The 26,847-nt window shown below is 53.2% G+C and overlaps 1 protein-coding gene across 1 annotated transcript in view; it reads left to right on the top strand.

Moving 5' to 3' along the window:
* Positions 1 to 25,314, top strand: part of Qrich2 (glutamine rich 2) — a 28,395-nt gene extending 3,081 nt beyond the window's left edge. The window contains exons 3-20 of the mRNA NM_001416895.1: positions 893 to 952; positions 1,661 to 1,771; positions 4,896 to 11,112; positions 11,668 to 11,753; positions 11,948 to 12,039; positions 12,408 to 12,522; positions 18,197 to 18,451; positions 19,323 to 19,445; positions 19,532 to 19,606; positions 19,940 to 20,104; positions 20,251 to 20,372; positions 20,812 to 20,877; positions 21,114 to 21,215; positions 21,784 to 21,984; positions 22,253 to 22,388; positions 23,026 to 23,113; positions 23,728 to 23,919; positions 25,108 to 25,314. Coding sequence (NP_001403824.1) covers positions 893 to 952; positions 1,661 to 1,771; positions 4,896 to 11,112; positions 11,668 to 11,753; positions 11,948 to 12,039; positions 12,408 to 12,522; positions 18,197 to 18,451; positions 19,323 to 19,445; positions 19,532 to 19,606; positions 19,940 to 20,104; positions 20,251 to 20,372; positions 20,812 to 20,877; positions 21,114 to 21,215; positions 21,784 to 21,984; positions 22,253 to 22,388; positions 23,026 to 23,113; positions 23,728 to 23,919; positions 25,108 to 25,292 — 8,391 coding nt within the window. The 3' untranslated portion in view covers positions 25,293 to 25,314. The remainder of the gene's footprint in view (positions 1 to 892; positions 953 to 1,660; positions 1,772 to 4,895; positions 11,113 to 11,667; positions 11,754 to 11,947; positions 12,040 to 12,407; positions 12,523 to 18,196; positions 18,452 to 19,322; positions 19,446 to 19,531; positions 19,607 to 19,939; positions 20,105 to 20,250; positions 20,373 to 20,811; positions 20,878 to 21,113; positions 21,216 to 21,783; positions 21,985 to 22,252; positions 22,389 to 23,025; positions 23,114 to 23,727; positions 23,920 to 25,107) is intronic.
* Positions 25,315 to 26,847: the final 1,533 nt, after the last annotated feature.

The following is a 26,847-nucleotide window of genomic DNA, read 5'->3' as shown; positions in this document are numbered from 1 at the left end:
CTGGAAGAGCAGTCGGGTGCTCTTAACCACTGAGCCATCTCTCCAGCCCGGATCTCTGGCTTTTAACCCAGCCTGAGCATCACACAGGCCCGGGGAAACTCTGCATCGCTGGTCTTTGCTCTGGGAAGTGAACGTCGTTTTCTCTGTCTGTTGCTTTTGCTGTCGTTTCAACTTGTTTGGTTTTTTTGAAAACAGGATCTCCTTGTAGTCCGGCTGGCTTTCAGCTTACCTGTGTGGTCAAGCCTGACCTTTGACCTCTTGATCCTTCTAGCCGCGTCTCAAGGGCCGTGGTGATCAGTACGCACGCAGGCAACACCATGCCCGGTCTTTTCGAAACTTTTGTGCTTGAAGTTGGAATCTAGCCTTAGGTCCTGGAGGTCAGCACAGTTGAAGTCCGGGTCCCTTGCTGGGGCCCCTTGACGGCTCTCCTCCTCCTGTGACTCAGGCTAGCAGGTGCTGCTGATGCACTCGCTTTAGGAGAGACAAGGTGGGCCTCGAGCTGTAGAGCTGGGAGCTTCTGGTAATGGGTATCGTGGAATGAAGCCAGGGCCAGCATTCTTACTGCACATGAACACTGACTGGTCACACGATTCTGGGTCACTATTGTTACTACTTCCTTCTTTCCTGTTGACAAGGAAAAGAACTGGGAACCTGGCTTCCTATGCCATGTAAAACTAGATAGAAACTAGGAACCAGAAGCCATCCCTTCACAAAGACCCATAGGATTCTCATTTCTGTTTCTCCTTTGCACACACCAAGGCAGTGTGTGTGTGTGTGTGTGTGTGTGTGTGTGTGTGTGTGCGTGCGCGCATGTGCATGTGTGAGTGTGTGTATGTGTGTGCATGGGTGTGGGAGGGCTGAGGTGATGGTCCATTTCTAAACTCTTTTCCAGGATCTCCTTCAACGTGTTCATGAACTGGAGAAGCTAGTTAAAAGCCGAGACGAATACCTGGTAATATGGGCAAGCTCTGGGGAAAGGGTCCCAAGGGATAGATAGAGGACTTCTCTTCAGCCTGGCTTCTCTTCAGGCCTGCTCCCAACTCCCACCCCTGCATATCTGTGTCCTTTGGGGAGAGAGGGTATATGAACTCTGCCACTAAGCGGCAACACTTCTGGGTGGAAGGGCAAGTCCTTGCCACCTTTAATCAAGGCTCCATCCAGAATCCACATGAGACAAAGCACCAAATAGCCAATTCCGTACCTCTGGGTGGTCACTGAAAGCGAGTGGGTCTTCCTGAGGCTGCAGTTGGTTTTTTTTTTTTTTTCCTTTTCTTTTTTTCGGAGCTGGGGACCGAACCCAGGGCCTTGTGCTTGCTAGGCAAGCGCTCTACCACTGAGCTAAATCCCCAACCTCGAGGCTGCAGTTGTTGGTAGCACTTTAAGCAATCCTGTTGGTCCCGAACTGCAGAATGCATATGCGTATTCATGCTTACACGTGTGTGCGCATCCATGCTGACACATGTGTGTCTATGTATTTATGCTTAGACGTGTGTGTGCATTCACACTTGCCCATGTGTGTGTCTGTGTATTCATGCTTGCATATGTGTGTATGCATTTTTGCTTACACATCTGTGTGTGTGCGTGTTCACACTTACACATGTGTATGCATGTGTTCATGCTTACGCACATGTGTGTCTGTATCATGATCTGTTGTTCACAGGATCAATTAAGTCGGAGGCTGACTCTTGCTCCGGGTGAGGAAGAAATCACTATGGTCACTTGGGAAGAGCTAGAACAAGTGATCAGTGACGGCTGGAGAGCCTCCAAAGGGGTAAACAAACGGGCACAGGGCAGCGGTGTGGGGAGGGTGCTACCCCAGCAAGCGTCTCTCGTATTATCGCTGTCTCATATTTGGTATTTGGGCCCTCACTCCTTACATCGTGCATTCTATACTGTGGAAATTTAAAATATGTTTCCAAGATGACATTGGCATGAGTAAACCGGGTACATTCCTGGGATTGGGAATGACAACTTTGTGTTTTGTCCACCTGTTGCTACTGTGCGTTGCCCCAGCTTAGGGTCCCAAACGGAAGCATGGAGACAGGTCATTTATTTCTTCAGTCTCCTCCCATGTAGGCGAGACGCCAGCACCTACATTGTTGGGCTCCACCAACGCACCGGGTGAAAACTGATGCTGTGGACCAGTTCCTTCGCTTCTTTTTTTTTTTTTTTTTTAAAGATTTATTTTATTTATTATATATAAGTACACTGTAGCTGTCTTCAGATACACCAGAAGGGGGCATCAGATCTCTTTACAGATGGTTGTGAGCCACCATGTGGTTGCTGGGAATTGAACTCATGACCTCTGGAAGAGCAGTCGGGTGCTCTTAACCACTGAGCCATCTCTCCAGCCCATTTCCTTCGCTTCTTGTAGCTTTTCAGACTATCTGGAAAAGCATCCGTCCCTTAACACCTATGGACCAGGGTGACCGGAACTGGAAACAGTTCTCTAGCAGGAGGCCCCTGCTAGTGTGTCTGTCCATCTCAAGATGGTACACACGGTCCCTACATCCTTGGCAAACCCTGGTGATTTCCACATGACCCTTGTAGGCAAGACTTACTGGTCCACATCAAGAGTTCAGGCTAGGGGTTGGGGATTGCGCTCAGTGGTAGAGCGCTTGCCTAGCAAGCGCAAGGCCCTGGGTTCGGTCCCCAGCTCCGAAAAAAAGAAAAGAAAAGAAAAAAAAGAGATAGACCATGATAACCTCCTATGGCCTCCACAAGTGTACACATACACACACTTACACACACACTTACACACACATGCGCGTGCGCACACATACATACACACACACACACACACACACACACACACACACACACACAAGAAATGGCCACTAAATGATTTTGTCCCCCATAATCTAAGGCATTCAAATTCCAAATCTTCATAGAACCTTGAAGTCAAAACTGGAGGAAGACCAAGATGAGCTCATGGGCAGGATGGCGACCTGCCCGGACTGCAGGATGTCCCTGCGGTGCATGATAGCTAAACTGAAGGCCAAGAGATGTGGGGCTATGAAAAATTAATTTCCATATCAACTGCTCAGAATCTTGAGAGTGTTAGAGACACTGGATTCTTTAAACTACTGTGGTTGGGAGTTACAATATATATACTTCTGGGCTGGAGAGATGGCTCAATGGTTAAGAGCACTGCACTGCTCTTCCAGAGGTCCTGAGTTCAATTCCCAGCAACCACATGGTGGCTCACAACCGTCTGTAATGGGATCTGATGCCCTCTTCAGTGTACTTATATAATTAATAAAATTATATATATATGTATATATATATACACACACTCTTCTATTATACTTAAATTTACTGTGTCTGTGTGTACGTATATTCACAGCATATATATATATATATAAATATAAATATATATATATATGGCTGTGTGCATTCCAGCCTATGTTATGTGGAGGTCAGAGGACAGGGGTTGTACTCAGATGAAGCTTAGTGGCAGACGTTTTTTACAAACTGGGCCATCTCAGCACTCCCTCAGTGAACATATTCTGAATCACGTTACGTTTTCCCTAGAACCAGGCTGTGTTCACCCACTAGTGAAAACGGCACCACCTCCTCCGGGACTCTGTTTTCCCACAACTTCTGTAGCTGCTGTGCCCATTTTTTTTTCTTTTTATTTCATACAATGTGCCCGGGTGTACCGTAGTGAGTCCACAGCCCCAAGAACATCTACATCACTATTCTAACCACACCCCCCCTTCTTACCTTTTAATGACAAAAGGAACCCAGTAGGCCTGAGGAGTTAAAGATCTCGAGGGACAGTGCCCTGGATCTTACAGAAAACATTTCATCCCAGAGGCCTTTGTAGGAGACAACTGGACAGAGCAGCTATATGGAAGGTGTGGGAGGTACGGAAGGAAGGTTGTAAGTTCGAGGCTGTTGTCATAAAAAGTTAATCCAGGGGTTCACTTTTTTTAAAGATTTTATATATATATATATATATATATATATATATATATATATATATATACACACACACACACACACACCACACATACATACACTGTAGCTGTCTTCAGACACAGCAGAAGAGGGCATCCGATCTCATTACAGATGGTTGTGAGCCACCATGTGGTTACTGGGATTTGAACTCAGGACCTCTGGAGAGCAGTCAGTGCTCTTAACCGCTGAGCCATCTCTCCAGCCCAGGAGCTCACTTTTTTTTTTTTTTTTCTTATTTTTTTTTTCGGAGCTGGGGACCGAACCCAGGGCCTTGAGCTTGCTAGGCAAGCGCTCTACCACTGAGCCAAATCCCCAACCCCCAGGGGCTCACTTTTATGAGGCTGTAACGTAGTTGGCAGAATACTTGCTGCACATGCACAAAAGGCCGAGATCAGTCTCCTAGCAGAGACAAACTGGGCATGGTGTGATTGCTGCAGTCTCAGCACTCCAGAGATGGAGGCAGGAGGATCACAATTTTGTTGTTGTCGGCTACAGAGGGAATCCAGGTCTCTTGTCTAGCAGGCCTAGAGCCCCGACTATTGAAGCAGAGGGATCAAAAGCCAAAGGCTTGCCTGGGTTACAGAGTGAGTGCAAGGCCAGCCTAGATTATTTATGGAGACCAGAATACAAAGGGCTCAGAATTATGATTTAGTAGTGGAGGACCTGTCTAACATTTCCAAGGTCCAGGTCTATTATCCCCAATCTCTCTCTCTCTCTCTCTCTCTCTCTCTCTCTCTCTCTCTCCTTCTCTCTCTCTTTCTCTCCCCCACTCTCGCTGTCTCACATACATAGACACACACTCACACACAAACACACCCAAACAGGGTTTCTTTACAACAAGGATCTTAAATCATCCCAGTCCAGTACCCACGTCGGCCTTCCGTTCGACCTCTTAGCGGTTGTAATTGACTTCCCTCCTTCTCTTTACCCAGAGCTCAGAATCATCCACAGCAACCATCGGCAAGCACAAATTCACATCGAGTGACTTCCTTCCAAGCGGAATGTTCTCCAGGGCGGCTGACCAGACCCTGGAATCCACTGGAGGCCCAGCACATATCGGTGGCGTAGGACCCGACATGGCCTTCAGCAGAGATCAGAGTCGGTCTACGCTCACCTTTCGGGATATGGCCCGTGAGTCATTCCAGGTCTCATCCGAGACAGATAGCCAGATGCACGCAAGAAGAGATGAGCAACTCCCTGGCCAGACGCAACAGGACAGATATCAACGTGGTGGGATGCCCGGGATGGAACCACTTGGCATGGATCAAGCTGGATCGACGCACCCTGTGGTGCCCCTCACTATGGGTCAGCTTGGTGTGATGCCCCCAGAAATGCATGACCAGAGAGCGGAACCTCCTTACCAAGTTCAGAGTGGTGTGCAGCCATCAGGAGCTGACAGGGAACCGGAAACACTGAGTCCAGCCCAGCTTGGTACAGCTCTTCCACTTAGTGCACCTCAGCAAGGCATGATGCTTCCTGGACCTGACCAACAGGGCATGGAACAGGCTGCTGTGTATGGCAGTGGTCAGGGCCCGTGGGCCACGGCTCAGCAAGGGTTGACACCAGTTAGCATAGATCTGCAGGGTTTGCCGATACAAGGAACAGGTCAGCAAGGACCGATCGCCCATCAGGTAGATGGGCAGGGATTGGTAATGCCTGGCCAGGATCAGCGTGCAGTCCCTCCATCTCTTCCGGATCAACGTAGATTGGCGTCACTTGGTTTGACGCAAAAGAGTACAGATCAGCAAGATTTTAGGCAGTCGAGCTTGGCGTCGCGCTTTGTACAACCTGGTTCAGAGCAGCCTGGGGTAGAGCAGCGTGATGTGGAGCGGCCTGGTTTAGATCGGCGAAGTTCAATGCCCGTGAGGACAGAACGGCGAACTTCCTTGCAGACTGCTGCAGATAGGCGTCTTTCAGTGCCCATTGAGGCAGAACGGCTGAGCCTGGCACAGTCTAGGGCAGGCCAGGAAGATTCTGTACAGCCTGAGGCAGGTAGGAGGGGTTTAGGACAGCCAGGGGTTGATCAGAGGAGTGCCCCAGATCAACGCGGTTTGGTACAACAACCTAGCACAGATTGGGGTGGTTTGGTACAGCCTGGCACAGACCAACAGTTGGTGCCTCCTGGTGCAGGTCAGCCTGGCTTGATTCAACTTGGTTCGTTTCCAGCTAGTTTGGCACAACTTGGTGCAGGCCAGCAAGGTCCAATTCAACTGGATGCAGGGCAGCCTGTTTGGGTTCAACCAAGCATAGATCAGAGTGGCTGGGTACAGCCTGGTGTAGATCAACACAGTTTGGTACAACAGGAGCTGGGACAACCCGACGCAGTTCAGCTCGGACTGGTACAGCCAGGTGCATATGCACCTGGGTTGATGCAAGCTGGTGCAGGTCAGCATGGTTTGGTTCAAACTGGGATGGATCAGCGTGACCTGGTACAGCCTGGTACAGACTGGAGTTCGGTGCAGCCTGGTGTAGATCAGCCTGGCATGGCACAACCTCGTGTAGTTCAGACTGGCATGGCACAACCAGGTGCAGTTCAGCCTGGCATGGCACAACCTCGTGCAGTTCGGTCTGGCATAGCCCAACCAGGTGCAGTTCAGCCTGGCATGGAACAACCAGGTGCAGTTCAGCCTGGCATGGCACAACCAGGTGCAGTTCAGCCTGGCATGGCACAACCAGGTGCAGTTCAGCCTGGCATGGCACAACCAGGTGCAGTTCAGCTTGGCACAGCCCAACCAGGTGCAGTTCAGCCTGGCATGGCACAACCAGGTGCAGTTCAGCCTGGCATGGCACAACCTCGTGCAGTTCGATCTGTCATAGCCCAACCAGGTGCAGTTCAGCCTGGCATGGCACAACCAGGTGCAGTTCAGCCTGGCATGGCACAACCAGGTGCAGTTCAGCCTGGCATGGCACAACCAGGTGCAGTTCAGCCTGGCATGGCACAACCAGGTGCAGTTCAGCCTGGCATGGCACAACCAGGTGTAGTTCAGCCTGGCATGGCACAACTTCGTGCAGTTCGGTCTGGCATAGCCCAACCAGGTGCAGTTCAGCCTGGCATGGCACAACCAGGTGCAGTTCAGCCTGGCATGGCACAAGCAGGTGCAGTTCAGCCTGGCATGGCACAAGCAGGTGCAGTTCAGCCTGGCATGGCACAACCAGGTGTAGTTCAGCCTGGCATGGCACAACCAGGTGCAGTCCAGCCTGGCATGGCACAACCAGGTGCAGTTCAGCCTGGCATGGCACAACTTCGTGCAGTTCGGTCTGGCATAGCCCAACCAGGTGCAGTTCAGCCTGGCATGGCACAACCAGGTGCAGTCCAGCCTGGCATGGCACAACCAGGTGCAGTTCAGCCTGGCATGGCACAACCAGGTGCAGTTCAGCCTGGCATGGCACAACCAGGTGCAGTTCAGCCTGGCATGGCACAACCAGGTGCAGTTCAGCCTGGCATGGCACAACTTCGTGCAGTTCGGTCTGGCATAGCCCAACCAGGTGCAGTTCAGCCTGGCATGGCACAACCAGGTGCAGTTCAGCCTGGCATGGCACAACCAGGTGCAGTTCAGCCTGGCATGGCACAGCTTCATGCAGTTCAGCCTGGCATAGCCCAACCAGGTGCAATTCAGCCTGGCATGGCACAACCAGGTGCAGTTCAGCCTGGCATGGCACAACCAGGTGCAATTCAGCCTGGCATGGCACAACCAGGTGCAGTTCAGCCTGGCATGGCACAACCAGGTGCAGTTCAGCCTGGCATGGCACAACCAGGTGCAATTCAGCCTGGCATGGCACAACTTCGTGCAGTTCGATCTGGCATAGGCCAACCAGGTGCAGTTCAGCCTGGCATGGCACAACCAGGTGCAGTTCAGCCTGGCATGGCACAACCAGGTGCAATTCAGCCTGGCATGGCACAACCTCGTGTAGTTCAGCCTGGCATGGCACAGCTTCATGTAGTTCAGTCTGGCATAGCCCAACCAGGTACAGTTCAGCCTGGCATGGCACAAGCAAGTGCAGTCCAGCCTGGCATGGCACAAGCAGGTGCAGTTCAGCCTGGCATGGCACAACCAGGTGCAGTTCAGCCTGGCATGGCACAACCAGGTGTAGTTCAGCCTGGCATGGCACAACCAGGTGCAGTTCAGCCTGGTATGGCACAACCAGGTGCAGTTCAGCCTGGCATGGCACAACCAGGTGCAGTTCAGCCTGGCATGGCACAACTTCGTGCAGTTCGGTCTGGCATAGCCCAACCAGGTGCTGTTCAGCCTGGCATGGCACAAGCAGGTGCAGTTCAGCCTGGCATGGCACAAGCAGGTGCAGTTCAGCCTGGCATGGCACAACCAGGTGCAGTTCAGCCTAGCATGGCACAAGCAGGTGCAGTTCAGCCTGGCATGGCACAAGCAGGTGCAGTTCAGCCTGGCATGGCACAAGCAGGTGCAGTTCAACCTGGCATGGCACAACCAGGTGCAGTCCAGCCTGGCATGGCACAGCTTCATGCAGTTCAGCCTGGCATAGCCCAACCAGGTGCAGTCCAGCCTGGCATGGCACAAGCAGATGCAGTTCAGCCTGGCATGGCACAAGCAGATGCAGTTCAGCCTGGCATGGCACAAGCAGGTGTAGTTCAGCCTGGCATGGCACAACCAGGTGCAGTTCAGCCTGGCATGGCACAACCAGGTGCAGTCCAGCCTGGCATGGCCCAGCCAGGTGCAGTCCAGCCTGGCATGGCACAACCTCGTGTAGTTCAGCCTGGCATGGCACAGCTTCATGTAGTTCAGTCTGGCATAGCCCAACCAGGTGCAGTTCAGCCTGGCATGGCACAAGCAGGTGCAGTCCAGCCTGGCATGGCACAAGCAGGTGCAGTCCAGCCTGGCATGGTACAACCAGGTGCAGTCCAGCCTGGCATGGCACAACCAGGTGCAGTCCAGCCTGGCTTGGCACAACCAGGTGCAGTCCAGCCTGGCATGGCACAACCAGGTGCAGTCCAGCCTGGCATGGCACAACCAGGTGCAGTCCAGCCTGGCATGGCACAACCTCGTGTAGTTCAGCCTGGCATGGCACAACCAGGTGCAGTTCAGCCTGGCATGGCACAAGCAGGTGCAGTCCAGCCTGGCATGGCACAACCAGGTGCAGTCCAGCCTGGCATGGCACAACCAGGTGCAGTCCAGCCTGGCATGGCACAACCAGGTGCAGTCCAGCCTGGCATGGCACAACCAGGTGCAGTCCAGCCTGGCATGGCCCAACCAGGTGCAGTTCAGCCTGGCATGGCACAACCTCGTGTAGTTCAGCCTGGCATGGCACAGCTTCATGTAGTTCAGTCTGGCATAGGCCAACCAGGTGCAGTTCAGCCTGGCATGGCACAAGCAGGTGCAGTTCAGCCTGGCATAGCCCAACCAGGTGCAGTCCAGCCTGGCATGGCACAACCAGGTGCAGTCCAGCCTGACATGGCACAACCAGGTGTAATTCAGCCTGGCATGGCACAACCAGGTGTAGTTCAGCCTGCTGTGTTGCAACCAGGTATAGATCAGCATGGCCTGGTGCAGACTGGTGCACTTCCTAGTGGTTGGGGGCAGCCTGGTGCATATTCACCTGGCTTGGTCCAACCTGGCATAGGTCAGTATGGTTTGGTTCAGCCAAGAGCTGATCAATATGATTTTGTGCAGCCCGGTGACAGTCAGCTTGGTTTGATGCAACCTGGAGTAGGTCAAGCTGTTTGGCTGCAGTCTAGAATGAGTCGTGATTTAGTACAACCTGGTACCGATGAGAGTGACTTAGCCCAACGTGGAATAACTCAACAGGGTTTGGTGCAACCTGGCGTGGCCCGGCAGGGTGTGGTGCAACCTGGCATGCCCCAGCAGGGTGTGGCACAACCTGGCTTGGCACAGCCTGGAGCACTGAGTATGGACAGGCTTGGCTTGGCACAGCCTATAGTGGACCAGAGTGGTTTGGTGCAGCCTGGCATGGACCAACATGGCTTGGTACAACCCAGGATGTACCCGTATGATTTTGTGGAACCTTCTGTACTTCAGCGTAACTTCATGCAGTCCAGAGCAGTTCAGCCTGGGCTGATGCAGCCCGTCATGGATCAGCGTGGCCTGGTGCAGCCTGGTCTAGCTCAGGCTAGGATGGTACAGCCCATCGTGGATCAGAGTAGCTTCATTCATCCTGCGCTGATGCAGCCTGGTACAAGTCAGCGTGGCTTGATGCAGTCTATGATGACCCAGTATGGCCCGATGCAGCCTGGAGCAGTTCAACATGGTTTGGTGCAACCTGGCATGGACCAGCAGGACTCTCAGCAGCTAGGGGAAGAAAAGCGTGGTTTACTGCAGCCTGGGGCAGGTCAGCCTGGTTTGTTGCAGCCTAGGACAACTGACTCTGACATGATGCAGCCTGGGATAGTTGAGCCTGGTGCAGGCCCTCAGGGTTTGGGTCAGCCTGGTGCAGGCCCTCAGGGTTTGGGTCAGCCTGGTGCGTACATGCCTAGCTTGGCCCCACCTGGTGGGTATCTACCCGGTTTTATTCAACCTGGCATGTTTCCTCGTGGTATATTTCAACCTGCTATGCTTCCTCGTGGTTTCAGACAACCCATCCCAACTCAGCCAGACTTCCTAGCGCCAGGCATAGACTTTAGCTTAACACTGGAGCCTCAGCCACAATTGCCCCTGATGTATCAGGCTCCTGAGCTGCCCCAGAAAGAAGACAAAGCCAGGCAAGAGACACGCCCCGAAGTGGTCCCTCAGATCCCACCTCAAAAAGCAGAGGCCATCACAGTTGAAGTTCAGTCAGAACAGGCTGACCTGCGTTACCCTGACCAAGCACGAAGAGTCGAGGCGGACACCCAGGTCACTTGGGATCTAAGGAGCAAACCTGCCTCTGCCGTACAACTCGGGCCAACTGTCCAAACTACCAAAGAGCAAGTCACCCCTGACTCCAGGACTCAAGACTCCTGGAGCTACCTCCAAACCCCATCAGTAAGTGAGACCCGTCGGGAGCGGCAGGAGTCCCTGGAGAAACTGGCTCCAAGCTTCCCCATGGCGGTGGAAACATTTCGCCTGATAGGCGAGATCGTTGCCCTTTACGTGGAACTGAAGGAACAGCTGAAGGACCTGGACGAGGAACAGGCCGGCCAGACCGACTGGGAGAAAATCCAGTACCTGATCGCCAGGTTGGGTGAGTAGCCTTTGCTGTGGAGGGAAAGCAGCCACACTCCCTCTATCCCTTGGGGGCCGAGCACACTCCTACCCGGACCTGACTCCACACACAGCATCCACAGCTTGCGGGGGGTTGGGGGGCAGAAGTATAGACAACAGGGCAGGAGAGACTAAGCCAGCAGGACTGGGGCAGACTTGAGAGAGGCATGAAGCAGGCTTTTGGGGGCTTTGCCACGGTAGCAGGGGCGAGCATGTAGGAGGCTGAGGGCACAGCATGACGGGGTGGGAGTGGGGGCGAGGAGAGAACTGCAGAAGGAAGCTCACCATTTATCCAGTCACAGCCCAGTAGTAGAGATGGCAGACGCAGCAGAAGATAGCTACCTAGCGATCAAACACCGTGTGCCCAGCTACCGGTCTTCTCTTCTACCTCCTTGCCCAGTCACCAGGCAAAACAGGATCAAGTGATCTGTTGACTTGACCTCTGGGCTCCATTCATTATTGAGGGGCTGTAAAACACGGGTCAAGGAGCCCAGCGGGCATCCTACTCCCTGATGGGAGCCTCCATATTCCATAGTCAAAAAGACCGTACCCCAGGACCTTCCGGAGCAGTTGAAGAACCTAAGGAGCTTGAACAAAGAAGTTCGGCAGGACAAGGCAAAAGTGCGTATGGGAGGGTCAGCCTCCTGCCTTCTAAGTTAGCAGTCTGGAGCCCTACTAGGGACTCTGTAGTGGTGGAGACCATTGCGAGAGGCTGCTGGGTACCCACTGCCTCATCCGTGAGATAGAAAGTGACTGACTGTCCAGATGGCCACCTTCGGGAAGTCTGACACTTGGCTCTCCCTCTGTGCTTTCAGCTGGAGAAGATACAGAGGTTTCTGGACACTGACATCACTGGAGGGAAGGACGTGAAACCTAGCCATCTGAGCTTGCAGCTGGGCATCCTCAGGTGACATTCCTCCTCCACGGCCAGGTCCTGTCTGCTATCATGGTTAAGGCCCAGGCAGTGAAGGCAGCCTTCCACCTCCCCACGTCTTGCAGTGGTCACTGTCTCTCATCCGGATTGTACTGGCCCTCCAGGTTGTCCTAGTCTTTACAAGACCTTGTAGAAGACCCCCCGACATTCCTAAAATGGCAGCACCAGGACTGGGAGGAACACTAGTGTCCCTCCTTGGGCTACGATCCACCACAGCACCCCTCCCCCCAAGTTTGGGATCCCTAGACAGAGGCTCCTGATGGTCCCACAGCAAGGCCTCCGTTCTTCAGAGCAAAGGTTTCTGGGCAGTGGTGGGACCAGCCGTTCTTTGAACATTGCAGAGTCACCGTGTCTGACATCGAGAAAGAGCTGGCTGAGCTGAGAGAGAGCCAGGATCGAGGGAAGGCCGCCATGGAGAATTCTGTCTCTGAGGCCTCTCTCTACCTGCAGGATCAGGTGAACAGTCTGTGGCCAAGGTCCAGGGCCCCTCCCAGGGTCAGGGCAGAGGGTTGGCAGCCCAGCCCTCACCAGGAGACCAGTCATGGGTGTCCGTGGAGTCACTTTTCTGCTGCTGTGATAAAATATCAAGGCCAGAAGTGATTAGTGCTTCATGGCAAGGAGGGCCTGGTAACAGGCAAGGTGAGCACAGCTGACTGAGCCGGAGGCTGGCTTCCACCTACACAAAGGAAGCAAGAGGCGTGGGCCAGGTGTCCCAGTGCATGAGCCTCGAAGGGCACTGCTCACCCAAAGCCCCACGGTGCAGCAGGAGTGGTTGGCCGCTGCTCAGTTGGGTCTGAGGTCACAAGTTCAAAGGCAAGGGTGCCGCTGCAGGAGCTGAGACAGACAGACTCCTTCACCACCTGCTCCTATTGTGTCATTCCTTTAGTTCAGGTACACAAAGCACACCTTTAGTTCCAGTACTCTGGAGGCAGAGGCAGGCAAATCTCGGCCAGCCTGGTCTACAGAGTGAGTTCCAGGACAATCAGGGCTACACAGAGAAACCCTGTCCTAAAAACAAAAACACCTTTGAATCATATTTTGTTTTTTAATAATTTAAAATTTTTTACATCATTTCCTCCTTCCTTTCCCTCAAGCTCGCCTATATCCCTTAGCCTATTATCTATCAAATTCATAACCTCTTTGTCTTCCACTGTGTGTGTGCACACGCGTGTGTATGTGTGCATGTGTGTATATGTGTGCATGTGGGTGTATATGTGTGTATGTAGTATATGTCTATGTGTATGTGCATGTGCGTATGTGTGTATATGTATGTGTATGTTGTGTATGTCTGTCCATCTGTGTGTAAGTATGTGTATATATGTGTATGGGTATATGTATGTGTGTATGTATGTGTTTGTGTGTATATGTGTGTATGTTGTGTGCGTCTGTGTATCTGTGTGTATGTATGTGTATGTATGTTGTGTGTGTATCTGTTTATGTTTGTGTCTGTGTAGCTGTGTATATATATACATGTATGTGTGTGTGTGCATGTATGTGTTTGTGTTTCTAAATATAAAAGTACAGCCTGCCCATCCCATGAGTGTTCTTTGTACGTATGTTTTCAAGTCTGACCATTTGTATTGGTACAGTTCCCCTGGAGAAGACGCTCTTCTTCTGATCTCAGTACTCCTGGGTTGCCAGTAGTTCTTTGTCTGAGGCTGAGGCCCCAAGAGCGCTTCCCATCCCTCAGTAGCTTCTCTATGGTGTCAACCATGTTCTACAACTATTTTTAGCAATGTGTGAGTGTGTGTCATGTGTGAGGGGACAGGGTGCTGATCAGGGAAGTACTGAGCCACAGGCCCCCTGGAACTGGAGTTAGGAGTGTCCTGATATGGGTGCTGGGAACTGAGCTCAGGTCCACTGGACAAACAGTACGTGATTGGAAGAGGAGTACATGTGCTTAATCACAGAGCCAGCTCTTCAGCCCTTTGTTTTTTATTTCATACATTTATTTTATTGTATGTTTTGGGTCTTTTGCCCTCATGTATGTGTGCCACATTCATGGAGTCCTCTCAGAGTCCCAGAAAAGGGCATCAGGCCCGTGGAACTGGAGTCACAGATGGTTGTGAGCCGTCACGAAGGTGCCGAACCCAGGTCCCCCTCAGGGAGCAGTGAGCGCTCTTAGCCACTGAGCATCTTTCCATTCTGGCATTCATTTTCATTGTGACTAAAAATAACCCATCCTGTGGCCAATGGAAGGTTCTATGTCCATGCGTCAGGTGGACAGCTGGGCTGCTCCTCTCTTTTAGCCACTAGGATTCATGCTGCTGTGAACATTCGTGCGTACGTGTCTTTGAGCGCATCTCCTCTCCTCCTGGACATGGATCCTGAAGTAGAGGTTCTGCGTGATGTAGTAACTCGAGGAACTCACTGGCTACTTCCCAGATGAAACCCCCACCAGCAGGGGGTGATGGTTTCCACATCTTCGCCAACACTTAATGTACTTCTCTCTTTTAAGATTTATTCTGTTTGTCCTTAATTATCAGAATGCACACAGGTGTGTGTGTGTGTGTGTGTGTGTGTGTGTTGTATGTGCAGTGTCTGTTTATGTATATGTGTGTATGTGTTTGTGTGTGTACCTGTGTGTTATGTTTATATGTGTGTTTGTGTATGTATGTGTGTATGCATGTGTATATTTGTGTGTGTTTGTATATGTACATATGTGTGGACTTTGTTTTATATGTGTGGTGTGTGTGTTGTCTGTGAATATATGTATGTATGTATATGTATGTGTGTGGTGTGTATGTGCATGTGTGTTCATGTATGTACATGTGTGTGGTTTGTGTTTTGTATGTATATTGTGTGCTGTGTGACTTTGTGTTATGTGTATGTGTGTGTGTTTGTTGTGGTGTGCGCACATGTGAATGTAGGAGTTCAGAAGGAGGTGTCAGATTTTTCGTGGCTGGAGTTAAGGTCACTGGGAACCATCATGTGGATGCTGGGAACCAAACCTGAGTCCCTATAAGTGCAGCCAGTGTTCTTAGCAGCTCAGCCGTTTCTCCAGCTTTACTATGGTTTGGATTTGCATCTCTCCAGTAACTAGTGATGCTGAGACCTTTTCCTGTGCCTATTGGCCATCATGTGCTTTCTGTGTGCTGAAACGTATGGCGCTAGAGAGATCAAACCTAGCACCTTACAGGACAGATAGTGTTTACACCGCCTCGCTACCCTCTCAATTCCCCCATTACCCAAGTTCCTTCCAGACTCCACGCTGACCGTCCTGTAAGGGCAGGCATAAATGTTGGTTTTACCTCCTCAGACGAAGGAATGAGATAAAAGCCATACCCAAGCTGTGCAAATACAGCTGTGTTGAGCCCAGAGCATTCCTTCCTTTGTGCTAACTATTCCTAGACCTATTCTAGCCTCTCTATATCTAATCTTCCAAGCTGACTGATTCGATGATCCATCCTCTCTCGGCTTTGGACTGAATTGTTCTGCCTGGCCTCATACTAACTTTGGCAATCTGTTTTAATCTTCTAGCTCCGTACTCTCTGGCTTATTCTGTCCTCACCTGTGTCTAGCCTGTCTCTGGAAAACTATCCCAGTAAAACTGCCACATGCACACACGCCACCCACCACATACACACGCACTACCTCTATAGTGTATAGCTTTTGCTACCCTGCTTTAAGCTCTGGGAACAGACCATGCTACCGGCCTTCACCCAGAGAATATTAGTTCCTCAGGTAAAAAACAAACACACAGACACTCATGTTTTTTTGTTTTTTGTTTTTTGGGGTTTTTTTGTTGTTGTTTTTATTTTTTTTTTGGAGCTGAGGACCAAACCCAGGGCCTTGCGCTTGCTAGGCAAGTGCTCTACCACTGAGCTAAATCCCCAACCCCACTCATGTTGTTTAATTTTAACCTCCTTTTTGGCTCAATTGTTGGGATCTTCTAAGATTTCCTTGGCTAGTGTGCCCTTCTCAATACTCTTAGCTCAGTATCCCAACTTCCCGCCTGGAGAAGTGGCCTATGGCCACTCTGCTCGAGATCTCACATGGCTGGTCACCTTTTGTCCCTCTGAAACATAGTAGAAAAACCCCTTTCCTCCTCTGTGTCTCCTCACCTCCCTTCGGGGACCCAGAAGTAAGTCCTGCCTCTTTCTTTCTGCCCAGCAATTGGCTCCTGATATCTTTATTGATAGATCAAGAACCAACTGGGAAACAAGACCTTAGCATCAGATCCCGTCTCTCTCTCTCTCTCTCTCTCTCTCTCTCTCTCTCTCTCTCTCTCTCCCTGTCTCTGTCTCTCTCTGTCTCTCTCTCATCTTCAGTAGCCTCCTTTTCCTGTGCTGTTTTCATGTGAGTTGGGCGTATTCTATCTCTGAGTTATTCTGTCAAATCTTTCTCTGATTTGTCACTTTGTCTGCCCCTCATTTAGACATTGCTTTCAAACATGGGTGCTACCTTCTGCAAACTAACCTTACCTTCTCATTAGGGATTAAATGTGTATACTCCGAAGGGCGTGTCTGTATTCTGGCTGGATCACGTCTTTGGACGTGATCCCTTGTTGGAGCAGCCATGTTGCTGGATTAAAATTCCTCTACAGGCAGGAGGCGGTTCAAAGGTCACCCACTGGTTCAGTTGTCAGCCCAAAGTGCACATGTGATCTTGGCAGCCTTCGGGGGCCTCCCAGGACCATACTGAACTTTTGAAGAAACCCCATGCCCTACCGCCATCTTTTTCGCCATCTTTTGTTTGCTTGCTTGTTTGTTTTTTCTTTCTGCAATGCTGGGATGGAACCCAGGCTCCCATACCTGGCTCTGGGTGCCCTTGTATCCTTCCCAGCACATCACACCTTCTGCCCCACCTGCCCATTCTGACTCCTGGCTCCTTGGCTTTCTGCCTTTCTTTCAACATACGTATGCATTCTGAAGCTGTTCTTTCTGAAATGTCCTCCTTGGTCCTGATCTTCCCGGAGACCCGCTTTTTACTTTTGAAGGTTCTACTGAGACCCCTAGCTTTCCTGAGGGTTGTTTTGTTTTGTTTTCTTTTCTTTTCTTTTCTTTTCTTTTCTTTTTTTCGGAGCTGGAGATCGAACCCAGGGCCTTGCGCTTGCTAGGCAAGCGCTCTAACCACTGAGCTAAATCCCCAACCCCGTGAGGGTTGTTTTAACTCAGAGAGTGCCATGACTTTTTTTCAACCCCAGTGGCCATCCGCTGCCCGGGCCTTAGCCCAGGACCCTTCCTTAGCAAGCTGGTAACTATGCCAGCTCAGAGCACAAGGGAAACGTGTTGAGGTGTGCGGCTGTGACTGGAGAGAAAACTTCCAGTTCAGGGTAGTCTGAAGCAGGCCGCGCCCTCTGACTGACTACTTGGGCCTAACTTTGTTCCCGAGTGCCTTTCCTCCTCACCCCTCCTGGCTGCACACACCTCTCTTCTATTTCTGTCCTCTAGTGACTTGTGTGTCTCTCATGCAACCTCAAACACATTCCCTGCACTCTAGAAAGACTATCTGGCTGCACTGACCACTGGGAAGGGGATGGTGGGACATGGTCATGACCCTTTGTGAAGCTGGCCAGCACCCTTAGGTCCTGGTTGGTTGTTCTTGAATGCAGCCGGCCACCCAGGACCTACACTCATTGGTGGTAACGGAGTAAGCCCATTGAGGGAAGAGGGAAACAGGAGGGCCAGGCTGAGCGGCTCTCCCTGGAAGGCACTTGCCCCTCCAGACCCAGGGATATCCCTGGAGCTTTGTTTGCGCCCCTCATATCTGTTCATTGTTAGAGTTTACATCCTGGGCGAGACAGATGTGCAAGCCTTACTGCTCACACACACCCCTATGCTGCAAGAGCCTTTCATCATCAGAGCCCTGGGCAAGGACCCTCTAGGACTTAGCTACAGAAGCTGTATGCACTGGCTCAGTTGACCGGCTGGAGAAAACCTCCCTCCCTCCATCCCTTCCCTCCCTCCCTCCTTCAGGGGCTTTGTCACTAATGCTGCCTACTGGTAGCAAAAGTACTATGTGCTGGGTAGAGATCAACTGTGTACTGTGTGTGGCACCCTTTGGGATGCTCTGAGGAGGCAGCGACTGCCTGTGTCACAGCAGGGGACTGGCAGAATGAGCCTCACCGTTGGTTAGATATAACTGACCCACCTTCCTGCCCCACCCTTCATGTCTGTCCTGCATCCAGTTGGACAAGCTGAGAACCATCATTGAGAGCATGCTGAGCTCCTCTTCCGCACTGCTGTCTCTGAGCATAACCCCACACAAGTCTCTGGGCACCCTAGTGCCCGGCCAGATTGACCCTGAGGCCACCTGTCCAGCCTGCAGTCTGGATGTGAGCCACCAAGTCAGCCTGCTCGTACAACGCTACGAACAGCTGCAGGACATGGTCACCGGCCTAGCGGCCTCCAGGCCATCCAAGAAGGCCAAGTTGCAGGGCCAGGTAAGTCTCTGCCCGGCCCCCTCACAAGGTAGAGATAGGGGTGGATGGCAAGGGTGGGCTTAGTGGGTGGGACAGCACTGGCTGCCCAAGGGTGGCACAGGGCCTATTACATGATGCAGAGACGCAGGCACAGATGCAGAAGACAGTGTCCTTGGTTACTGGTGTTTGCAACACTTTGTAAACGTCCCCTGGAAGAAAGGCTTGCTGCCGGGCTTGGGGGGCGTCACCAACAGATCTTGCTCTTGGATGCAAGAATTTGGATTTGGTTCAGATTTTGCCTATACCTCACCTCTCGAGGATCATGGGACAGCATAGGACATGTGAGCCTCAGTCACCTACCTCTCTGATGACTCCAAAGGCCACTGATGCCAGTCCAGCAACCAACATGTGGGGAGATTAGTGGCTACATCCAGAGGAGGGGCACGACTGTCTTGGATGCCTCTGAAACAAGCCAGAATGGGTTTGAAGTGAGCGTATGTGTCGGGCGATGGATGGTTCTGATTTTAATATTCATGTGTTCATTTGCGTGTGTGCATGTGTGCGTACGTGCCCATGCATGTTGCACGGAGCACTTGCAGAAGCCAGAAGACAGCGTTCAGGGGTCAGTTCTTTCTTTCCAGGAAGTAGGTCCTGGGGGGGTTGAGGTCAGGTCACCAAGCTTAGCACCAAGTACCCTTTACTTGTGCAGCCACCACCCTGGCTTTGTCTTACTTATTACAGTCTCTCGTGGTAGCCCAGACTTTCCCTAGAACTTCCGATCTCAGCTTTCTGAGTGTGGGGGCTACATCGTAAGTTCTGAAGGCAGCCGACTATGGGACTGCTCTCGGGCTGCCCCAGCAGCCTCCAAAAGCTCCCCCTGTGACTACTGTAGGATGAGGAGCTGCTAGGCCACGTGCAGAGTGCCATCCTGCAGGTCCAGGGCGACTGCGAGAAGCTCAACATTACCACAAGCAACCTCATCGAGGACCATCGGCAGAAGCAGAAGGACATCGAAGTGAGCAGCCGCAGGGCGCCCACCCCACCCACCCCTGCCACCCGGCAATGCCCACCTCTCACTTTCTCTGTCCCGTGGGCCTCCAGGTGCTGTATCAGGGGATAGAAAGGCTGGAGAAGGAAAAGGCTAACAGAGATCACCTGGAGATGGAGATTGACGTGGTGAGCCTCTGGCTCCTCCCCAGCCAGCGTGCATATATGTGCGTGCGTGCGTGCGTGCGTGTGTGTGTGTGTGTGTGTGTGTGTGTGCGCGCGTGTGCGTGCGTGCATGTGTGAGTATGTGCGTGTGTGTGCATGTGCATGTGTGAGTATGTGCGTGTGTGTGCACATGTGTGTATGTGTGGGTGCACATGTGTGTGTGTGTGTGTGTGTGTGTGTTGGGGTGGGGGTGGAGGTGTTGAGGTGGGGAAGGCAGGGGATTCGAAGTCAGCTGGAGACACAGACACAGAGGACGGCTGGAGGAACATTCCCACCCCATGCTGGTCTCTCACGCAGAAAGCCGACAAGAGCGCTCTGGCATCCAAAGTGAGCAGGATCCAGTTTGATGCCACCACAGAGCAGCTGAACCACATGATGCAGGAACTGGTGGCCAAGATGAGTGGTCAGGAACAAGACTGGCAGAAACTCCTGGACAAGCTCCTGGCAGAGATGGACAGCAAGGTGAGGGCGGGAGAAGATGCAGGGCGGGTTGGGTGGCTCTCCTGCCATCGGGGCACCGCCGTTCTCTTCAAGGATAGATTCCTCCAACCACCCCACCACACCCCATCTACCTGCTGCCTCAAGCTCACCTGGTGCCCATCCCCCAGCTGGACCGCCTGGAGTTAGACCCGTTGAAGCAGACGCTGGAGGACCGCTGGAAATCACTGCGGCAGCAGCTCAAAGAGCGCTCCCCACTCTACCAGGCTGACGAGGCAGCTGCCATGCGGAGGTGAGGCCAAGAAGGCAGCAGGGAACGCTGGGCGCCCCAGATGAGCAGTGAATGGCTTATTCTGCCCAGAACTGTCAATCAGGTGAAGGGGCGGCATTTTAGAGTTAAATAACTTGGCTAGGGATCCTTCAAACAATGGTGGGGAAAGGAAGAAAGGAGGTGTGAGACTCTTGGGGTTGGATTGTGGTACACTGGATTTCTCTCAGGGGCAGAGAGACCTCCAAGACGTCCCTGGGGAACCTGGCTAGGGAAATCCCACATATGTCCACCAGGCGGTACCAGAGGCACATACAGGATATGTCCAGCTGGCCCAGAATGTGTGCCTGCGAGGGCTGGTTAGGACCAGGTGAATTCCCAGGAAGTAGGACAGGATCTGCCACTGGTCCTGCAGGGGGGCCAAGCTCTCTGGATCTCACTGGCTGTGTCCCATTCCTGACAGGCAGCTCTTGGCTCATTTCCACTGCTTGTCGTGTGACCGTCCCTTGGAGACAACTGTGACTGGACAGTGAGTAGCCACACCTCAACCAAGCGTCTGGTGGCAGGGAGAAGGCACCCCGAACCTACCCATCCTGCCTCTTGTCCTGGGTCTGTTTCTGTCCCTGGTCCCCGAGACTTCCTATGGGGCCTGTACTGAATAGTGAGGGCCGTCCTGTAGAACATGGCAGAGGGTGGCTGCTGGTGCTGAGTGGTGGGATTTCTCTCTCACACACACCCCTCCCCTTTCTCTCTGTCCCTGCCCAGAGTCCTCTCCATGACCCCCATAATTCCGAGCATGCCAGGGCACCGCTCCGTCCGGCCTTACACTGTGTTTGAACTAGAGCAGATCCGACAACAGAGCAGAAAGTATGCGACAGTAGGATCCTGGGCAGGGCTGGGGAGGGGCAGAGGGGGACCAAGATGGCTCCAGAATGGGATCCTGGACAGGGGAGGGAAGGGGGGCGGGAGGGGACCAAGATGGCTCCAGAGTGCACACTGGAAGTAGTCCAGAGCGTCTCTGACCAGGATCAGGATGGAGAACACTAAACGGACTTCCTTTTCTTCTTTGTATTTCATTGGTCTTTTTGTTTGTTTTGTGTTTGGGTTTTTTTTTTTTTTCCGTTTTGTTTTTGTTACATTTTAAGCATCTCTTTGGTTGGGGAAGGGGGTTTTTAAGCTAGGGAAAACTTTCCTCAGCAAGTCTGGTCCCTCGAGAGTCTTTTAGAGGTGCTGGGCTGCCTCGGGCAAGGGCGATGGGCCTCTAACAGTTCACACCGCCTCCTGTACACTAGGGGCCTGAACTCCTAGAATGCCGTCCTTCCACCCAGGCACCACACCAAAGCAAGTGTGAGCCGCGCAAGGTCCCGGAGAAAAGTGCTTGCGGAGCTCCGCGTGGTCCCGGGCTGACCTCCTTTCTTCTGCCTGGGTCTCACAGCCTGAAGCTGGGCAGCAGCTTCCCTCGGGGTGACCTGTCGCAGATGGAGAAGAGCGTGGGGCGCCTGCGTAGCATGCACTCCAAGATGCTGATGGACATCGAGAAGGTACAGATCCACTTCGGCGGGTCCGTGAAGGCCAGCAGTCAGATGATCCGAGAGCTGCTACATTCCCAGTGCCTCAGCCACCCGTGCTACAAACGGTAGGAGGGCAGAGTCCAGGGACATGCCAGCCCTGGTGACAACCAAGTTTGGCCTCTGCTGGCTCAGGGTCCATTTCAGGGATGGGGATGGAGGAGACGGAGCAGCTGGGGTCGGGGTCGGGGTAGCGAGGGTGAGAGTGTACTGTGAGTATGTGCGCGCGCACACATAGCGTGTGTTGTGTGTGGCCTCAGGCTTACTTACCTGCCTGTCCCAGGTGACACCCCTGGGTGGCTCAAAATGACTCCCGTGTGTCTGTCTACCTTCCAGGGGAGCAGATACAACAGATTACACCTACTCGACTGTACCCCGTCGCTGTGGGGGCAGCCACACCCTCACCTACCCCTACCGGAGAAACCGCCCGCAGCACCTGTCTCCTCTGGAGGAGATCCAGATAGCTATGAAGGTCTGACCACAGTCACAGAAAGGATAGCCCTGCTCTGCCCACTCTGGAAAACCACCTAAAGTCCCATCAGTTGGCCCTCTGCCCCGAGGTCCCTCTTTCTCTCCTCCCTCCCTTGCTGTCTAGGGGTTGCTAGGCAACCTCTTTACTGCCGAGCTACCTCCCCAGAGTTGCTCAGGCAGGCCTTGAACTCATGATCCTTCAGCCTCAGCCTCTCAAAGTAGCTAGGATATACAGGTCTGGCTCTCAGCTGGGTAGAATACCATCCTTCCACCCAGGCACCACACCACCACCTTCCACCACAGGCCGCAGAATCCCACGGTACCTCCTCCCATCTTGCACTCAGAGCAGACCCCGCACAGGGGGCCCTTTCTTTTTTTGAGAGTGAGTCTTGCTATTTTCTGGCTGGACTGGTACTGGCTTTATCTCCCAGACTGGCCTTGAAGTCAGTGGGAAGACCGCTACCATTCCCTCAAAAGCCAGGATTACAGGCATGTGGCCTCGGGGAGGCTTGCGGGGAGGCAGGGGCTGGCAGGGCGGCTCTGAGCACTGCTTGCTGACAGTGTCTGCACTCCGGCCCGCCCCGAGGACACATACCCAGGAAGTTACAATGATAATGGACAGGCATGTCCCCCTCTAGCACGATGAGGTCGATATCCTGGGCCTTGATGGACACATCTATAAGGGACGGATGGACACACGACTGCCGGGCATCCTAGGGAAAGACGGTGAGTCCAGACAGACAGCCTTGAGTTCCTTCGGGGTTCTTCCTTGGGTGACAAAGGACAGTTGTCTATCTCCTGGTATGGGGATGTCTGGGATCATTGGGTCCCAAGTACTTTCTCCTGAAGACAGGTGGCTGCTCTGTGGCCAGTCACCCAGTAGTGGCCTGTTCTTTCTTACTGGCCTTCAATGCTCACACTTCCATGGGAAGCTTTCGGGCCCCTACCTCAGGTCCCTGTAACAATACAGCCAAGCCTTGACGGACTTCTCAAGACGCAGCAACGGGTGGTCATCTGGTACCAACACCAAGCGGTAACCGACCAGGCTCCTGAGGGCCCCGTTCCAGTTCACACCAGAAGTGGATGGCGGATCACTTCCCATCCTGCCTCGTGCCTTCCTTATTTTCTCTTTCCCTGCGCAAGGCTGACACATACAGGTCCTCAGTGCATCTGAGTGGGTGGGCAGACTTGACGAGCAGGTAGACGTGTAGATGAATGTGGTATTTCTAAGGGGCAGAGCCACAAACTCAGCGTGTGGAGGACCTCACCTCGGCTGGCTCCTCGCCTCATGGGTCCTCCCACAGCTCTCGCTGGTGCTCACCCTCCTCCTGCCCTTTCAGCCCCAGGAATGGCGAAACACAACAAGGCTAAGCTCCAGCAGCTGCAGCAGCTCCAGCAGATGCACCAGATGCAGCAGCTGCAGCAGCTCCAGCATGCCCGGCCCCACGTGCACAGGCAGCCAAACATGGGCAACCTCGGCATGCCGCCCTCTCGGCCTCAGAGTGCACAGATGTTAGCTGACAGCAATGCAGGTAGGTTTCTTCCAGGCAGCCTGGACGCTGTCCCCGAGCCGTCCTCCTTCCTGATAGCACTCCAGCCTTCCCCCTGCCCAGGCGAGAGACAGTGAGGGCCAGGGAGCTCATGGATGGAGCGGGACGGAGAATGGAGAAAACCCAGGTCCTGAACGTTTGGCATGTGCCGGGTCTGTGAGGTGACCGCTGTTGCTGTCCTACTCAAGAGGTCATGGGGACAGAGATGCATGTACCCAGTTCTCTGGCTCCAGGCCCGAGGTCTTCCCTGCTCAAACACAAACACTTTTTCTTTTGGTTCTTTTTTTTCCGGAGCTGGGGACCGAACCCAGGGCCTTGCGCTTCCTAGGCAAGCGCTCTACCACTGAGCTAAATCCCCAACCCCAACACAAACACTTTTAAGAGCCAGGCTACAAGGCCAGGATATGAGCAACCCCTTCCCCCACACCACCACCACCATCACTACCACCGCCGCGGCCACCATCGCTACCATCACCACCACCATTACCACCACCACAGCCACCGCCACCACAGCCACCATCGACACTACCACCACCATTACCACCACCATCACCCCCTGTCCCTAGCCTGTAGGTATCCCTCTCTGTCTCTAGGCCTTGAGAGCCCCTAGCGTTCCTGGTCTCCCCTGAGAAGCCAGATCAGCTAAAAGTCCAAGTGGCTTGAGGACTCTGGGTTTGCATGAGGCCTACGGTCCTTGCTAGAATGTGAGGCTAGGACCCACACTGCCAGGTGACCAAGCCAGTCTCTCCTCATCGGTCATGGACTTGTTTGCATGAAGGACCAGCTCTCCGCAGAGGCAGGCTGCTCCATGACAGCCCCACACAGTGTTTTGCAAATGCTTGTAGGAGACCTAAGGCTCACAACACATTCATACATCACCTCCTCGAGCTTTGCCTGTTAGACCTCCAAGCTCTGTAACGTATTTTCCATTCCTACCCTGCGTTTGTGAGATCCGGGGGCACAAGGTAGTGTGCACGGTACCGTGGTGCCATGCAATCGAGGTACATGAAGGGCTTCTTGCCGGGCTATTTAGGTGGTTTTGTCTGTGCATCAGCCTACACTACACCTACACTGACGGGTACAGATCAACATTAGCCCCAGGAACAAGTAACAGGAAGTGGTAGGTATGGGGGGCCAGACAGAGCAAGCTGAGCCCCTCCTGTCTTGCAGTTCCTTCAGGGCAAAAGAAAGACAGACCAGTCTCTTCTGAGGGGCGTCTCCTGCAGGCGAATATCCCCACAGACATGGGAAGTCTGCCGGGTAGCCAACCCGGGATGAACCTGCAGATGGATATGCCTCCTGGGGAGGGGATGGAGGAGCCCACCCGGGGACCACGGTCCACCACTGCTCACTGAACAGACAGAAATAAACGTTCTTAAGGAGTTGGGTGCCAAGGGATCTCTCTGAGGCCCAGCCTGAAGACCAGGAGGGTAGGTACCTGCTGTTGGCCAAGCCGCTCTGGGCTTCTAGGCCTCCCCGTCTGAAGGACATCAGTTCTGATTTATGGTTGGAGCTGTTGGGAGGAGGCAGGTGCTCAGGGAGGGTGAGATGTTGCATTCCGGGCAGAGAGAATAGCTGAGGAAGACTTCAGGCCTGGTTCTGGGAGCCTGGGAACAGGGTGGGCCTGGTCAAGTCAGTGGTTATCGGACAGTGCTGTCTTCTGGTCTGGGGCATTCTGGGTAGGCTGGGATCCATGGTGTCTGTACACCAGTTCTACTTGGAGGCAAGGGGCTGCTGCCCCCTACTCTCTGGTCACAGGGTTGGGGTAGGTAGCTCCCGCTCGGCACAGGGCTTCCAGGCAGAACCACACACTGCCAGAAGGTTCTGCCATGTCCTGCAGTCCCCTTGGATCAGCTGCTACAAATGGCAGCTTCAAAGCCACCCCCGGTGGAGGGGCTTGGTGCATGGCTGTCTTGGCTAGGTTAGCAAGAGTAGGGCTCTCATTCCATGGTGTCCCCAATGGTGACTCAGCCCAGTGTGCTCACTCTACCTGCGGTCACTTGCTATCCAGGATTCTTTGGGTTCAGGGTCTGGGCAGCTGAGTCCCCAGGACCACTGCTACCCAGCTCCATCTTTAGCTAGGGCCTCCAGACAGATCTTAGGGGTCCACAAGAGAGCCTGACCCGACTTGGGGTCAAGGAAACCCTGCATCACACTATGCAAGGCCAGCCTGGGCTACCTGGCAATAACTTGTCTCAAAATAAAGCATGTTTGTATTCCCACCTCAGACTGAGGTGTGCAGAGGGGGAGATGGGGCACCCCCAACACCAGTTTCCATGACTCCCTCTCAGAGAAAGCATCTGGGGCAAGATGTTCACCTTGAGGTGTGAGAAAGGGGGCGACAAAAATCACACAGGAAAGTGTGGCAGGAAACAGCCAAGAAACAGGTTTCTCACTGAGGCGATGGGCTTAGCCCAGGGTGCCCTGGGGTGGAGGCTGCCCCTAGATTAGTATCTTCCTCTTCCTTTTCTGTCTTAGGCGTTCACACTTGTGACTGGATGGGAGCAGAGGCCTGGCTGTGGCCCCCTGTAGGTATCCCTTGACTACTGAGCTTTCCTCTGAATCTAAGGGCAGAGTCAGGATCTGACCCGCCCCTCAGCTGGTGTCTCCCACACTGGTCCCTCCCTGGCAGTGAAATGTCAGGTCAGCTCAGTCTCCCTGGTCTAGAAGTTGGTCTCACAGGCAGTTACAACAAACTCTCCTTGACCAGGACCTGCCTCACAGTCACAGGGACAGGACACACATTCCGTGGTCCTGTTAGATGGGTCAGCCTCTGCCATCCCATACCTGGGGAGCTGCCCCACCCTTTCCCCACAAGCTGGTACCTCTGAATGGACCCTGCCTGGCCGCCCACACACCTGCAGGGACTTCCCCTTCCAGCCTGGGAAAGCACAGGTGGGCAGGGGCAAG

The sequence above is a fragment of the Rattus norvegicus genome, chromosome 10, assembly GCF_036323735.1.
Source record: "Rattus norvegicus strain BN/NHsdMcwi chromosome 10, GRCr8, whole genome shotgun sequence".
In the NCBI taxonomy this organism is placed as follows: domain Eukaryota; kingdom Metazoa; phylum Chordata; class Mammalia; order Rodentia; family Muridae; genus Rattus; species Rattus norvegicus.
Note: the sequence above shows the minus strand (reverse complement) of the source record. Positions and strands in the feature narration are given on the sequence as shown.